Raw genomic sequence first — 15,281 nt, 5'->3', positions numbered from 1 at the left:
AGATGTTTAAAAGATTTCCTTTTTCCTTCATAACTCCGCATGATAATAGTAGTTTTCAATTTCTCACAAATGTGATTGTATTTTAAAAATGGCTTTTATCCCATTGGCTAGTGATTTCTCTATATCATACATTACTTAAAACTTCTTGAATTTGTACTAATGAGTTACAGGGAACCTAATGAACAGGCTGGGTAAAGACACTCGAAGCGTCACAAGCAAGCTGCTATAACAGAAACGAAATGTGGCTTCTTATTGTTGCTGTAACTTTGCCCCCTAGATGATAGAACAGTTGAGCCAGTTGGTGACTGATAACCTGGGAATCCGGCGCTGGGTCTTTAAAATGAACACGGAATTTGGAGGAAATGGGACAGCATTTTGTGACATTCCTTCCCATCTACAGTGCTACAACTGGGTGCTGAAGGAGAGAAACAGATTCGGCCATGAGGACTGGAAGAAGAAGTGGGCACAAGTGAGTGTTCAGTGGTAACTTACACCACAGTGCCTTGGACAGTTAGGTGATAAGGGCCTTTCTCCCCGACTCAGCTCTGTTATCTATCACTGCAGCCTTTCCTGGGCCTCAGTCTAAATACAGAGCATAAATGGGCTCATTGGGTTACGTAGATGTCCATTTTGGGGGCCCAAAATGTTTTTATTCTCCCACATCTTCAAAATGATTATGATATCTAAGAATAACTAAAATGCCACATTCAGGGAGCACTGGGAGGCTCGGCCCCTGCCCTGAGCACACCCTGTGCTTCTTCTATCAACTGCTGGGATTAAGGTGGCTGTACTTTATTATGAGAAATTCTACTAGCAAGTGGTGCTCACTGGAAGCTAATGTATAATAGCATTCTGTCAGAAGCCATGTTTTTGAAGATATTCCAAAGAAATTTATGTAACTACCAGTCCCTGTGAGATGCTCAGAGAAGAATAGAACCCAGAAGAAAATTCCCAGCAAAGCTGAATAGTGTGCTCAGTGACTCTGGCTCTGAGTGGAGGCGTGTAAACCTTTCCATATATGTTGGTGAGATGAATTTATACAGTCCCAGTCTGTTCCAATTTTGCTTAATAGTTGTATGTGGTTTGATGTTTAACCTGATCTCTAAACACTGTCCCACACTGTATCCTTATACTCAGCTTCTCTTTATTGCATGACCCTGTTTTGGGTGACCTGCTAGAAAAAAAAAAAAAAGATTGAAAGACAAACTCCTTAACTGGTTCCTTTACTCCCAGCATGCATAGTGGTGGACTGTGCAGTGATTTGCATCTGCTTTGCGCATCCCACTACAGAAGTCTATGAATCAAGACACAAGTGATAGAAAAGAAGGGCACACTGGTGGGAGCCACATTATTCCTGGGCAAGTGAGATGATGAATCCATCTCAGACCAGTCAGGAGGGAGAGCTCCCTTTGATAAATGGGTCGGTCCTCCCCATGATCTATTCTGGGCTTTCTTCTCCCTCCAACAGTGAGTGGACTAAACGCAGTGCCTGTCATGGCTAGCTCTTCACATATTATTTAAAGGACACCACAGTGAATTACTCTTCTAGAAAAAAATAAAGCAAATAAAATGTATTTAATTTTGAGGCCCATAGAGGTTTCTGTTATGTTCTCTTTGAACAGGATTTTGTCCTTTTGAAGCAAAGCTGTTGAGTTTAAAACATGAAAAAAGTCTAGCAGTTTGATTTAAAGAATTGAAACACTACTGTGTACAGTGTTTTCTGGCCTCAATGTTTCAAACCAATAATTTTGAAAGAATTATCTTGACATTAGACTATAATAGATGTAAAATGTTTGACTTTGAGTTTTAAAAATATTTACAGTACTGACATTTTGTTGAATTGTGGTTAGAACCTCACTGCTGATTATTTAATTTCAATTATTTTAAACTATGCCATTTTAAATTGTTACCAAATACATTTAGCACTGTTGTTAATGTTATTAAATTTGAAACTCTTAAATAATTAATGATCTCTTTAAATCATTTTTAAAAACTTAACAGGGAAAAATAATTATTCAGAAATCCTGCTATAATGTATGGCTTGTGCTTGGCTGTGATGTGTGAGAAGTCAAAGATGAAAATAAAAACAAGGCATGTGTGCGCTCTCTCCTCTCTTGTGGGGACTCAAGGACAGTTTATGCCTTCAAAGGGAAACCCTCCTCTGAGTGGAGGTGAACTAAGGGTATTTATTGAGAATTTAGGTGGAATGCACCTTTGTTCCAGAAGATCATTGTGATGGTGTGCATTTAGACATCAAAGCATTACTTTATGAGCACAAGCGTGTTTTAATGTCCTATTACAGTCTGTAGACCTGTTTCTTTTCATAATGAAGATGTTGTGTCACCAAACCTAGCCTGGCACATACAAAACATATGCTGGCAGGTTATTAAAAATTTCAGCTTCTTGATGAAAGACTATCCTGCAGGCTAAGAGTCCAGAGAAAGACTCCATTCTGAGAGAATTATTAGAAATGAGAATATGACTGTAAGCACTGAATTATGTTAATACTTACAAATAGCATCATTTGCATAGCAGTTTGTGACATGATGCTGTGAATTCTCATACTGGTACATTGTAGACAACAGATGAAAGCAGTGCTGTGTGTGGGGTGGGCGCTGCTGTGGAGTCTTATGCAGACGCTAGTCTTAGAGGTAGGCACAGACACACAACACAAGGGTCACCTCTTTTTCCTATTTTCCTAATTTTGAACTGAGCTTTGGCTGTTTGCAGTTAAGACCTGAAGCAAAGTCACATGAATAATCAGATGCTAAAAAGCCTAGTCACCTTTGAAAGTGCAGTATGGAGACATAAGCATATTTCAAAAAGCAGAAAGGCCACACTGAAACAAAACACAAATTTTCATTTTTCTCTGGCGGCTGGTAGCAAGCCACTGCTTGCCATCCTGTTGTCCAATGAGGCCAGCTCCCCGTGCTTCACCCACTGGGTCCCAAGAAGCTCAGTTGCTGGATGCACACTGCTTGCTCAGGTTTATGAATCCACTTGCACAAATGCACGGTTCCCTGCTTCTGAGTCAGGGGTGTCTTTCAGTCAGTAGGAATGAAGACTTAAAACACACTTGTAGGAGAGACGCCTTCCTGACACACGCTGGCGCCACAGTCTGCTTTCTGTGCTCACAGTCTTTCTTGTGGCTGCTTTCTGTTTTGTTAGAGGGTAAATCTTCAATCTCTCATACTATTTTGTTTTACTGTTAGAATGTTAGACATTTGGTATTCATTTAAGTATCACCCAAAAGGGAAGATCTGAATCCAGGGCTCCCAAGCTTAGAAAGGCAGAATAAACCATACTTAGATCATTAGAGAACCAGGTCAGCAGACAGACACCATTACAGAGGAGGAGCGGCCGCCACAGTATGCTCAGAACAGCTCCCCTGTGTAGCCTTGTGAGCAGTGGGAACCACTCTCAGGTGACTGACCTAAGAGCTGCCTGGAGAATGTGGTAGGGCTTTATAAGGTGAGCTCAAAGAGGCATTGACTCATCACCACAGAATGTTTAGGAAAGTTAAAAGGTAATATAACAATATTAGAGAGAGATGTCTAACCAGGTAAGTGTAAAATCACTTTTACTATTGCCTTCATTCTCTGAATTAATTCTCAAATGTGTGTTGTCTCTCATTGCCTCAGTAATTGTGAGTAATCTAATTAAACATAAGAACATAGCCATTTCCCCCTTTATCCATCTTCATCACAACTAATGGCTGCATGTTATTCCCTTTTATTAATTCTAATATGCTAAAACACTCACCTGTCTGAAAACTTAAGCTCTTCTCCAGTTTTGTTTTGCTCTTTTTTTTTTTTTTCAAAATTGTGGATTAGAGAAATGTCTATATAGTATATGCCTTTAAAACAAAAACAGAAACAAATTCTGCTTTTTTTTCCCCTTGGGAGAAATCCCCATGAGTAGAATGCTGTATCTAGCAATAGTGCTCCGGCTCTTGTTGTACGTGCTGCATTGATAAGAAGATGCTAGTGGCCTCCAAAACCATTAGCAGAACACGCAGCTGAGCGCTACAGAGGAGACTTCCTTAAGCTCCTGAAGAAGCTCCCCTCTCAGGCCCTGGCTTTGTGGCCACACCATGTGCTGCTGCTCTGGCAGATCTTCTACTTCCCACAGATGTCCCTGGACCACACTCACTCCTCTCACTCGACTGCTTCCCTTTCCTACAAGGCAGTGAACTGGGAGGTGAGGAGAGGCGTCAGTATGCATGCCTCAGCTGTAAGGGAGGAACCTGTCCGGAATCCTTAGAAAACCCAGATGCCTCACCACAGGCATCCCTGCCAACGTGCATAGTTGACAACAGAGAATTCTATATATATCCTTTTGCCCAGTTAAAGAGAGATATACTTATTTGAGTCCACCTATAAATTATCACGTATTGAATAGCCTACCTTCACAATCGGAGATAGCACTAAAACCAATTCTTTTTTTTTTTGCACAAGCCACCAGAAATTTTCTTTGTTTTTGTCTTACTTGTTTCTAGACATAACTCAGGTTTATGTGGTAAGTCTTTTAAAGCAGAACAAGAATTAAAATGGGTCAGTCTGCGGCTGAGAGCCGAGCACCAAGTGAGTGCCCGGGGTAAAGGCAGGGGAGCTGGCCTCACGAGCCCCCACAGATCTGCCTCTCTCAGAGCTTCCTGGGAAACAGCCACAACCAAATTACCATGGCTCTCTAAGTTGCCATTTCTTTATCTGACAATAGGTAACAGTACAGGTATCACATGGAGCTGCGATGAGGGTTAAGTGTGTCCTGTGACTTGGCCAGCAATATTCTTAGCATGTGGAAATTTAAGATATTGTTGCTTTTTTCTCTTTATTATGAATATTAATTAGTTGTATTATGAGAAAATATAAGCAATAGTGAGCAAATAAATGCAAATTAGCAGTTCTTTGACAATTCAGAACGTTATTTAGGAGGCTTTGTAGCCTTCAAGACTACTGAGTGAACATCTATTATTATTATACAAGATGCTATCAAAACCTCAGAATAATGATCTAATTGTCTCGATGTTATGATTTTCCTAATTAATACCTTTACAAGAATAACCCTAGATAGCATCCTGGCCTCTTACCATTTGAGAATAGAAAACAATGTGTTTCTTAGAGCGTTCTCCATGTTGAATAAAGAGGCTTGATAAAGTAGAGATTATTCTGACCAAAATATTGAATCTGGATGCTTCTGGTTCCAGTTGGCATATTTTCTAATTAGTATAGCAGCATGTCACCAAGATCACTGGAAAGTCTTAATCATGTACATATTTTTCCTTAGCTCTGAGAATGACTTAGAACGTTTTCTTCCAGTTGAGTGGTTATTTTCATGGTGCTGCCAGGGATGAGTTTGAGGTGCTTCTCTGTGCCTGAGGATGATGACAGGAGAAGGAAAATTGCCTCCCCAGTTAAATGAAAGCCTGGGCACCCCTTCCGAGGACCTATAATAATCAGCTATACAAGCTGTTGGCTTGTGTGTCCTATTGATTTAATATGCTTCTAATCAGTACATAAAGCTATGGGCCTGCAGTGTTAATTTTTCATATGCTTACAAAGTACCCTTTGATTTTCTGTCACACGTTAATTACAGCATTTTGCCATTAAATAGGAAGCTTTGTGTAAACTAATTACTAGGTAATCATTGTCTACTGCAAGCGTGCTGTTTGTACCTTTTATTTTATTCTAAAAATGCACAGATCTCACAGCCTGGAAACACTCTACCTTCCAGCCATTAGCTCTCACTAATTCATAGCATTATTGTGGAGAGTGGAGGAGTTGTAATTGTTGTGGTATCAGAGCTGTTAATTACCGGAGTAAACAGTTGAAATGGTGCCAAGGTCTATTGTACAAGGCAGAGAAAAGGAGGTTTAAATGTTACTCCCACCATCTGGGGACTGGAGGGGAGGCAAACGTTTGAGAACAGCGGCGAGGCACCGCCGCCACTTCAGCTCCAGGGTTGGCGGCCATATGGATCCAGAAAATTTTGAATCAATTGGAATTAACTGCCAGTTTTTCACAATAACTGCATGGAAGGAACGAATAAAGCAGAAGATAGGAGAAAGGAGGATTGGTTAGTGTTTTCACATTCGGGAAGGTCCCCCTGGAGTCCTTTTGGAAATGTCTGCGCTGCTGAAAACCACAGAGCAGGCTTAGGTTTTGGGAGTGGATTCAAAGAGAGCGTTCACTCTCTGGCAGTCACACTGCCATGTGCTACTGGTCATCTGTCCTCGGTGCCCCTTGGTGAACCAGGGATGCCCTTGGGAAGTCTAGGACTTCTGTAACTGAGCCAGGCTCAAGACAAACCCTCACTGTGGGATTCACTGGTCTAGTACTGTGCATGGGCTGTGGAAAGAAAACAATCAATTTGCAACGCTGCTACATCTTCCTGACTCCATGTTTCTGATGTGTGAAAATACCAAAAAAAGGTCCCTCTCTTCTCTTGATCGAGAAACAGTGCTGTATGCCCATTCTTTGTGTACAGAGTAAAATACAAGACTCCCTTGATAAACTCAGTTTCATTCCTGGAACTCAGTCTTCCCCATTACTTGAATGAGAATCAATCCAAAAGGAATGTGTGCTTCCTTTTGTCTTCAGACTGCAATTAAAGAGCGTGTCCATCATCATCCACAGTCCTTCCAACCAGGTATTTCTCTACATGTCCCAAATCTCTACATGGATAGGAGAAAACCTATTTCCAGTAACTTACTACTAGATTATGGCTACTTCTACTTATGGTTGATTTAAACACAGCATGGTTCCCACTTTAAAACACTGTATAATCTTTAAAACAGTCATATGTATTTACTGGTTGTCATTCTTACAATTCAGTATAATTTCCTTGAAAACTGTTTTCCAATGGTAGGAATATTTGTCTCCCCAGCCATTTGCTGCAGTAACTGCTTTTCAGTATCATTCCCCAAACATGAACATCTTCTTCTCCTCTTAAGCCACCCTGGATTACTGTATTTATTTCTAATCATTCCTTTAGCAGATGTTGAAGTAATTTGGGGTGTAATGTAAGCAACTCTTTTAAAGAGAGAAATCACAGATAGACCAGGAAGCCAGGGCATCGTTTTTCAGGCTTGTGTGGTGGCAGTGTTGCCCTGGGGGAGGGGGAGTTTTTCCCCCCTTTTGTGTATGTGCAAAGTTCAATTAAGAATTTCTAGAAGCACTTAATCTTTATCTATTGAAACTCCCCTCCCCCAGCACGGCAGTGCGACAGGATGAACCAAGAAAGAAAGAAAGAAAGAAAGAAAGAAAGAAAGAAAGAAAGAAAGAAAGAAAGAAAGAAAGAAAGAAAGAAAGAAAGAAAAGAACAGTTGTGCTCCCTGTGGCGAGGGGAAAGAGAAGCAGCAGTCAGTGCTGGAGAGTGGAGAGGGAATGAACTTCTCCGGTGGCTGTGGTTGCAGTGAGGCAGTTGTGCTGAGCTTCGGAATGGAAGTACAACATATGTGCCTCAGTTGGACAAAATGCTTCTCAAGTCGAATCAACTGCTAGGCCTGCATGTCGGTGCAAGGTAGAGGCCTAGTTAATGAGGGGCCGACTCCTCAGGAAGCAGTGAGTGGTTAATGCGACCTAAGTATGGAATTATATACCGCGTTTTCAACATTCCGTTTAATGAGAGCCTCCACTGCAGCGAATCACTTGCCACACACCCGAAATGGGCCATTAGCTATCAAGGGAAAATTGTCTTCGCCGCTTTTAGCAGATGGAGCAAATATTTTACAAAGCAATTTTACATACCAAAAACATTTGTGTGCTTTGGTAAAGCGGGTTGTTTTACATTATGTTACCTTCTACTGCAGCATAATTTTCCATCTCATCGAAGACAAACTTGGCATTTTTGATTTTTAAATTCTCCATTAACAATTAAACACAGACTAGTAAAGCTGTCCTTAAACTTTAAGTAGGTATGGGAAGTAGTTTCCGACTTGGAGACACTTTCACTTTTTTCTTCATCCTTTCAACATATTTTTGCACCCTAAAGAGGGCCTGTTCCTAATTATCTCAGTGGAAAGGAATGAGTGAAAACTTCGTGAAAGTAGTCACCATGCAGGATGATCTGAGCATCCGCTGGCTCACAGCTACCGCTGTGGACTGTGAGGACATGCTTTGGCCCGCCCCTCTGTTATGTCCATTTAAAATGCTCAAGCTTCAAGAACCTTAACTTAAATGGCTTTTCCAATAAAGAGAAACTGGCTCTAGATGGTGGCTCAGCAATGTCACCGAGGACAGTTTTCCATCTCCTTTTTGAACTACGTGTCAGGCTGCTTCCTTCCTAAGGCTGGCTGTTCTCTGCATTGCAAGATGGCTGCCAGTAGCTTCCAGAATGTGTTCCTGGTCCAGGCAATAGAAAGAACATCTCGTCAGATAGACACTCAGAAGAGCACACACTTCCTTTCCAGAGGCCCCAGTAGGTGTTTCCTAGCAGGTGATTGGGTCGCATCCCTATACTGCACCAGCAAGGCTGCTATGCTTCATTGGAGGTGAGAGTAGAACCCCCCTCAATCTTCCATAGCAAAGAACAAGGAAGAACCATTTTGAAAGGAAGTGAGGGTACCCTTAATCTGAAAGAGGGGGTACATATGCTGTTTATCCAACAACAGTAATCTGTTCTACCATTTTTCCATATTTAGCATGCACCCATAAGTTGATGTAATGTGGCCAGAGTGTTAGACTCACTGATGGCAGTCACAGGCACAGATCCCACTCTACTGCGACACACTGGTCACGACTGGGTTTAAATCCAAGTTTTGCTACTTCCTAGCTGTATGACACGAAATAAAGACAGTATCTCTAGCCAGCGGCTGTAAGATGGTAAATGTAGGACACCCTGGCACAGGGCTGTAGCATGGTAAACTTTCAGTAAGTGAAAGCTATTATTTTACCTTTAAAATGAGCACAGCAGTTTTATAGAATGAACAACCCTGTCAGTTCACCTTCAGTGTGGAGGGCTGTTCTGCTCACCTCTGTGCCACCAGCCAGTTCCAAATCCCATCACTGCTCACACTGCAACACACGTCTCTGTCTGAACAAGGCAGGGACATGGAGAGTACTCACCCAGAGCTCAGAAGCTACATAGCTCCTGCAGCCTTGCTGTGCACTTGGCTGTTACACGAGGCATTTGTCCTAAGTAGTCCACAGATCCCCTTAAACTGCAGTCTAACTGACAATCCTAGTTAATCCGGTCTCCATCCTACCCCTCTGGCTTGGTGTACTGTCCAGGCCTCTGTTCAGAGCTATCAGAAATACCTATAAAGAAGAACTATCTAGGCAGGTCTGTGAGATTTCCTTACACTCTGTCTTAATCCAAAGATTAAGAAATTTTTCTTTGGTTTTCTTTTAAATATGGTAAAAACAATATCTGATTAATGAAGAAGTTATTTTACTTAATATTCTACTAGAAGTTCAGTCAAGAAACTACAGAAATGAAATATGAGTTTTGGTGAGATTGAGTACTCTAATTTGTATCCTTCTTTCTTCTTCCCCCATCCTACACACATACACACACACACACACACACACACACACACACACACACACATACACCACTAGAAATCTGTTTGGGTGGGAAAACTCTCTAGAGTTGGAAGTATCTTTCGTCACTGAGGGCAGTGTTAAAGTGAGTATGCTGGTGGCTTCCCTAAGATACCTTGCATTTCCCTCAGTCAACATATCTGTTCCTTCAGATTCACATTTCCTTGACAGAAATAGAGAAAGCCAAGAAATAAGATGCAGCCATAACAGAAAAAATAGTCTCTAGTTTGTCAGTCAGGTCAATAGAAATCAAGTGCCTTCTGAGGATGCCTTAGAAATTTCCAGGTCATTACTATTACTGAGAACTCGGAGATATAATTCTGGGTGCTGAACAGTAAATGAGCAAGCCAGTCTATGCAATGATGAAGATGAGCTAAAGAGCAAGGAATGCCATCTAGCCATGCGCTCCATAGGGCATTCCTAGAACCAGTCTCATCCTGAAATTTTTAAAAAAATAAAGCATGATTTTCTATCATTTATGCTTCATGAGGAATATATCTTCCCTCCCACACCCCCAGAGTAAGTGGTCCTAAATGACCTACACAGTGTAGATGACAGGCTCTGGGAAACGTTGAATTGGTCACCCATTACCTTGTCATTACCCCCTAATTCTACACTGTAAGTTTGTAAACATATACTTCTGTTCCTGGCTTATAACAGAAAGACAGACATATGATAGACATACACATGTTATGCATACCCTTCCTTCCTTGAATGTGTGAGCTACAACTCCCAAATTGCCATCATGGTTATTATAGCCTTCATTCTGTAGAGGTGAGGGAACAGGTCTCTTTTCATTGGCGCTAAGGCTGCAGGTACTGAGTATTAGTTTAAGACTGATGCAACCCTTTAGAAATAGATAGCTAATATTACCCTCTGACCCCTATCATTACTTAGAGAGCTAATCATGATCTCCAGCTCCCTCTAAGTGCCCCAGCGTCCCCCGCTGAATGCCACCCTATCCGTGCCTTCAGTCCTGTAGTTCTCATGATGAGACATGAGGCTTCCTCCAGGTCCCCGTAGCAAGTTTTCCTTCTGGAAATCTCTCTTCTTGCTGTGGTTTTGTGCAGAGTGCAAATACTAGACATTGTGTCAGAATGGCTCACTTTGTAAGCAGGATGGCAGTAGCAGCCTGGCACCATGTCCTTAGAAACCTTGTCAGTTCATTACTGACCCTCACATAATGTTGCAACTGATGTGACACTCCACATATGTCACCTCCTTTATCTTTCTGAAGTCTTTAGAGGCAAGGAATCCTGTAAAATCTACCCAAGTGGAATTGGTGCTTCTAAGGAAGCTGGCCCTTCAGGTGATTCCTTGGCAGTAAGGAGCAAGTCTACCAAGAGATTCCCATTTTCTGGTATTCTGTAGCATCAGCTATAAAGGACCACCTCCTTATGTTCGCCACTGTCATGATTCATTGCACAAACGTGGAGCATCCTTCTCCTGGGCATGGGAAATTTGATCTCAAAGCTAATGTCTTTGTCATTTAGTCGCTAGGGGATATGCAGGGTGGTGGGGGAAGACACCTGACTACAGCAGGGGAAGAAGGTTTCTGGGAAGAAGAAAGAGTAAGGGAGTGAGCTAGGGAGGATGACAAAGTTAGTTGGAGGGAGGCGAGACTGTAGGAGTAGAGGCCAGGCATACCCCAGAGGCTGTTGCCTGTGTGTTTGTTTTGTAGGTTAGCACACAAAGTAATGAGCTTCCTCGTGTCAAGTGTACACCTGCGTGTCATACTTAGTTTTTGCACAGTCTTGTAGAGTGTCCTGCTAAAGAACTGGCACCTGGGTCTCAAGCTGATGGAGTTTCTAAATTAAGCTACAAGGCTTTCATTCGTTCCTTCACTGTTTCCCCTCCATCTTTTTCCTTTGCAAAATGACCCTGTAGTAGATAGTTTTTTTTCTCTAATACAGTTACTTAAATGAATATACAGGATGGAATGGAGTAGATGGTTCCCTTCAAAAGGAGGGGACTGAACAAAAAGAAGTCTCCATTTCCCCAAGAGAGGCCTGGGTTATGAGGTTTCTTTTATCTGGCATTCAGTTTTCCAGAAAAGGGCAGGATCTAAAGCTAGGCTTCACTGCCCTCCATGTAGAGACAGCCTTCCTCCATGGAGCAGAAGGTGGAACTAAAACAAATGTGTGACTAGAGAAAGGCAATTCAGAGACCAGAGGGGCTCTGTGCTGGAGCTGCGTGCTTATGAGTTCCACGTGAACCTTCAACACTGCCAAGATATTTACATAACAATGAGAGAAAACATGTAGAGTATCCACGGTGTGGATGGGGGTGGGGACATGGCCCATTGCTTTGATAGTCAGTTTCCTTGCCTTTACACGGCAAGGCAGAGGTTTGCTGCATGATCAGTAGAGAGGCCACAGCTTCTTTAGCCCTTTCTAGCAAGACTCTGAACCTTGTGCTGGCAAATCATCCTGAGAAAGGCCAGAGCGTTCTGCTTCTTAGTGCGTTTTTGTTTTGTATGTCAATCACTTACTAGGGCTGACTAATGGCACTTAACCTACAGGGGTTTCTGGGTAGTTATGGAATAAATCAGATTATCTGGACCTGCCCACCATATACTCTAAGATTCTCCTTTTATTCTGGATTTTCAGTGCGCATTCAACCAGAATCAGCTAGATGTTTCATAGAGCTGAAAGATGGCAGAGGATAGCGGACATTCCCTTTTTAATGTTAGGGAAATTGGAAAAAGTGAGTATGCAGATGATTTCTAGGATTACAACCAGCCTCATCCCTAGAGCTGATTCTTACAAATCACTCAGTGTTTGCTCTTAAATTCATAGTTTGCCTGGGACCCTAAAGCAAGCTAGAGCTTTGCTTGTCCCTGCTCTGCACCGGAATATGAGTACACACCACCAAATGTGATTCCATGCAGTGCCCTGCCCTGCATCGGGCAGAAATAACATCTGAACTGTGGCTTATATTTGAAAAGTTTAAGTGAAGCTTAAGAGCATTATAGTCTAGGATAGAAAAGAAATTATCACAGCAAGCCACACCTTTTATGTGAAAAGTAGACTTCCTATTGACTTGAGAGCTTCTTACTGGTTTTCACTCCTCATAGGAGGCTGGCTCTGTTGTCTCCGGATCATCTCAACAATGATAGAGGTAGGGACCTAGATAGCTAGACAGGTGACTGGCATGGGAATTTCTGCTTTCTTCGGAGACTCGTTTGTGTCATGTGATGTTTTTCTGGACACTGCCTTATGAGAGGTGTTTTGCGGAAGCAGGCGCATGATGTTTTCTTCGGGAAGCTGTCTGTCAGGTAAAAGGGCATGTGATGTTTTTGCTGGAGCAGATGCTTGAGAGGACACATGATGCTTGGAAAGGGCATAAGATTAACCCAACAGACGGTAGATGAAAGTCTGGCTTTAGCTCACCTTGCTGGTCTTCCTTGGTCTTCGCTGACACTGGTCTTCACGACTCCAGTCTTCTATAACATTATTGCATTGGTTCACTTTGCTTTCTTCACTTGTCATGACTTGGTAGAAAGAAACACAACAAAGAACTCAGGATGATTGGCAGAGCCTCTTGGTTTCTTCTGTATCAAGCCACTGCTACTGTTTCAAATGGACTGGACTTCTGACAATGAAGATTGGAATCAACTCAAAGAACTACTTCTAAATGGGTCCACATCCCCCCTTGTCCTAGTAACCATCTTCCTCCTGTACCTTTGATCGCTGGGCTATAAGGGAGGTTGAAGCACTTAAGAACCCTTATTAAAGTAGGTTCTTTAAAAAATCTAAGCCTCCCTGTGACACTTTAGGCTGCCTAAGGCTGTCTTTAGAACTTGTCCTGTCACTTCAAATCCCACCTTTACTGTTTCAGCCAAGAGTTTCGGCTTCCCTGTCAAAGCTGTAAGAGGCAGCTATCCACCAACAGAGTGGGCACAGATTAAAGAGATGGCGGTGTCAAAGGAAGACCTCACCAACTTGATTGTTCCTCCTAGGCTCAAGTGCAATAAGATTTGCAGAATAAAACTAGATGTTCTCATCTAAAGGAGCTAAGGATAAGCTATTCCACTCTCATTTTACACAATGAGAAGCTGAGGTTCACAGAGTGGGGAGGCAGAGGACACTCTGCAGGTCAGGCTGTGCTAGCTCTGAAGCCTGGGCTACTGATGGCCAGCACAAGGTGCCATATGGAGACAGTATGCACAATTGGTGTCAAATTTGGGGAGGGGGAATCACTTTGAAATATGAAAAGTGAAATGTCTGGAAAAATAGAACAATCTCAAAATGGCTTTCTGGCTCTGGGTAAACAGTAACCACATTTTTTTTGCCTGTTGGAGGCCTGGTTTTTAATCACTCCACAAGCAGTTTTCATTTCTGTAGTAAAATTGCTTGTGGTTCTATTTAATTTGTTTCTGCAGGAGTCAGCTCTGGTGAAGATCTCTGAGGAGCTAGCGGGCATTTTAGCACAGCACGTACAGCTAGTCAATGAGAAACGGTTCCCGACGTGGAGGAAATTCCTCCACATGTTTCTCACTCAAGGTAAATAAGACTGTAAAGTTCCTATTGAGGACCAGTATGCACAAGCTTAGTTAGCTTCTAGTTCTGGGTCAAGCCAGGGCCAACTCAAATACTCTACATCAGCCAATGTTGGTGTAGAAAATGCTTCTGCCATTGACTTTGTCCTTTTCAAGCACTGCCTAGATATTTACCTTGTATCCAGCCTCCTAAGTAAATAGGAACTGAGCATACCATGCAGAAGTCAGGGTCTGGGCATTTCTCATACCAGACTTGTCTTGAACATATGCCCTCCATTTGAACTACATCAAAGACCTGGAACAGTCCTCAGAGATCCGGTTTCCTTGCAAATGATTGTTGGGAAAATTCAAGGATAGAAATGGGAAAGTTTCTATCATAGATTGGCAACAAAAGGCCTTTACTAAATCTAGTTTTCTCTCCCATTTTCTAGGAGAGCAGAATGGCATAGCTCAGAAAGGTAGCATTTCCAAACCAGACTCCTCTACAGTCTGGGAATAAAATCAAACTCCATCGCTCTCACATTCCTCCTCCTTCCTCAGCCTGTCTTAATGGCATGGGGAGGTCAGTGATACACTTTATTTGTTGTGTTCATCTCCTCATTTATCTGAAGTCCCAGAGCCCTGTGGGATGCCAAGTAAGGATACATCTAGGCAAAAGCTTTCCCTCTCTAGGAGATCGCAATGTAAGCTCGCATTGCTTTACACTGCTTAACACATCTACCTGCTGCTGTCAAGTGATGATGATAATAGTATATTGGCCTTGATATATAATGATAAACTGATAGTACTATCATGTGATAATAGCAACATAACAATACTAGCACAGCAGTGAGATACACTGAGCACACAGTAAGTATTATATGCTAACATCATCCTAAGCAGCTACACATTGACTTACTTCATCCTCTTGTCATTATTATGGGCGGAAACTGCTATAACCCTTATTCAAACCACAGGGAGCCCAAGGAACAAATGATTAGATCACCCCAAATAATCTACCAACACATAGAAGGTCCCATAAAAGTCTATCCCTGTTTCTGTAGGAGTCTTGGCCAGGGCCAGTGAGCCTACTCATCAGGAGCATGCCGCAGCCCTTTGTTGCCATGCACGTGGAGGCCAGAGATGGATGCCGAGTGTCTTCCTGGATTGCTTTCCACCTTTCCTTCCTTCCTTCCTTCCTTCCTTCCTTCCTTCCTTCCTTCCTTCCTTCCTTCCTTCCTTCCTTCCTTCCTCCCTTC

General features: G+C 42.4%; 1 protein-coding gene across 4 annotated transcripts in view; it reads left to right on the top strand.

Moving 5' to 3' along the window:
• The window catches only part of Iqch (IQ motif containing H), a 184,620-nt gene that overhangs the window by 112,601 nt on the left and 56,738 nt on the right, over positions 1 to 15,281 (top strand). For all 4 annotated transcript variants that reach the window (XM_021207472.1, XM_021207470.1, XM_021207469.1 and 1 more), the window contains 2 exons: positions 278 to 469; positions 13,927 to 14,047. In XM_021207472.1, the coding sequence (XP_021063131.1) occupies positions 278 to 469; positions 13,927 to 14,047 (313 nt within the window). The remainder of the gene's footprint in view (positions 1 to 277; positions 470 to 13,926; positions 14,048 to 15,281) is intronic.

Source organism: Mus pahari, chromosome 10 (genome assembly GCF_900095145.1).
Source record: "Mus pahari chromosome 10, PAHARI_EIJ_v1.1, whole genome shotgun sequence".
Lineage (NCBI taxonomy): Eukaryota > Metazoa > Chordata > Mammalia > Rodentia > Muridae > Mus > Mus pahari.
This window is presented reverse-complemented; position numbering and strand designations above follow the sequence as displayed.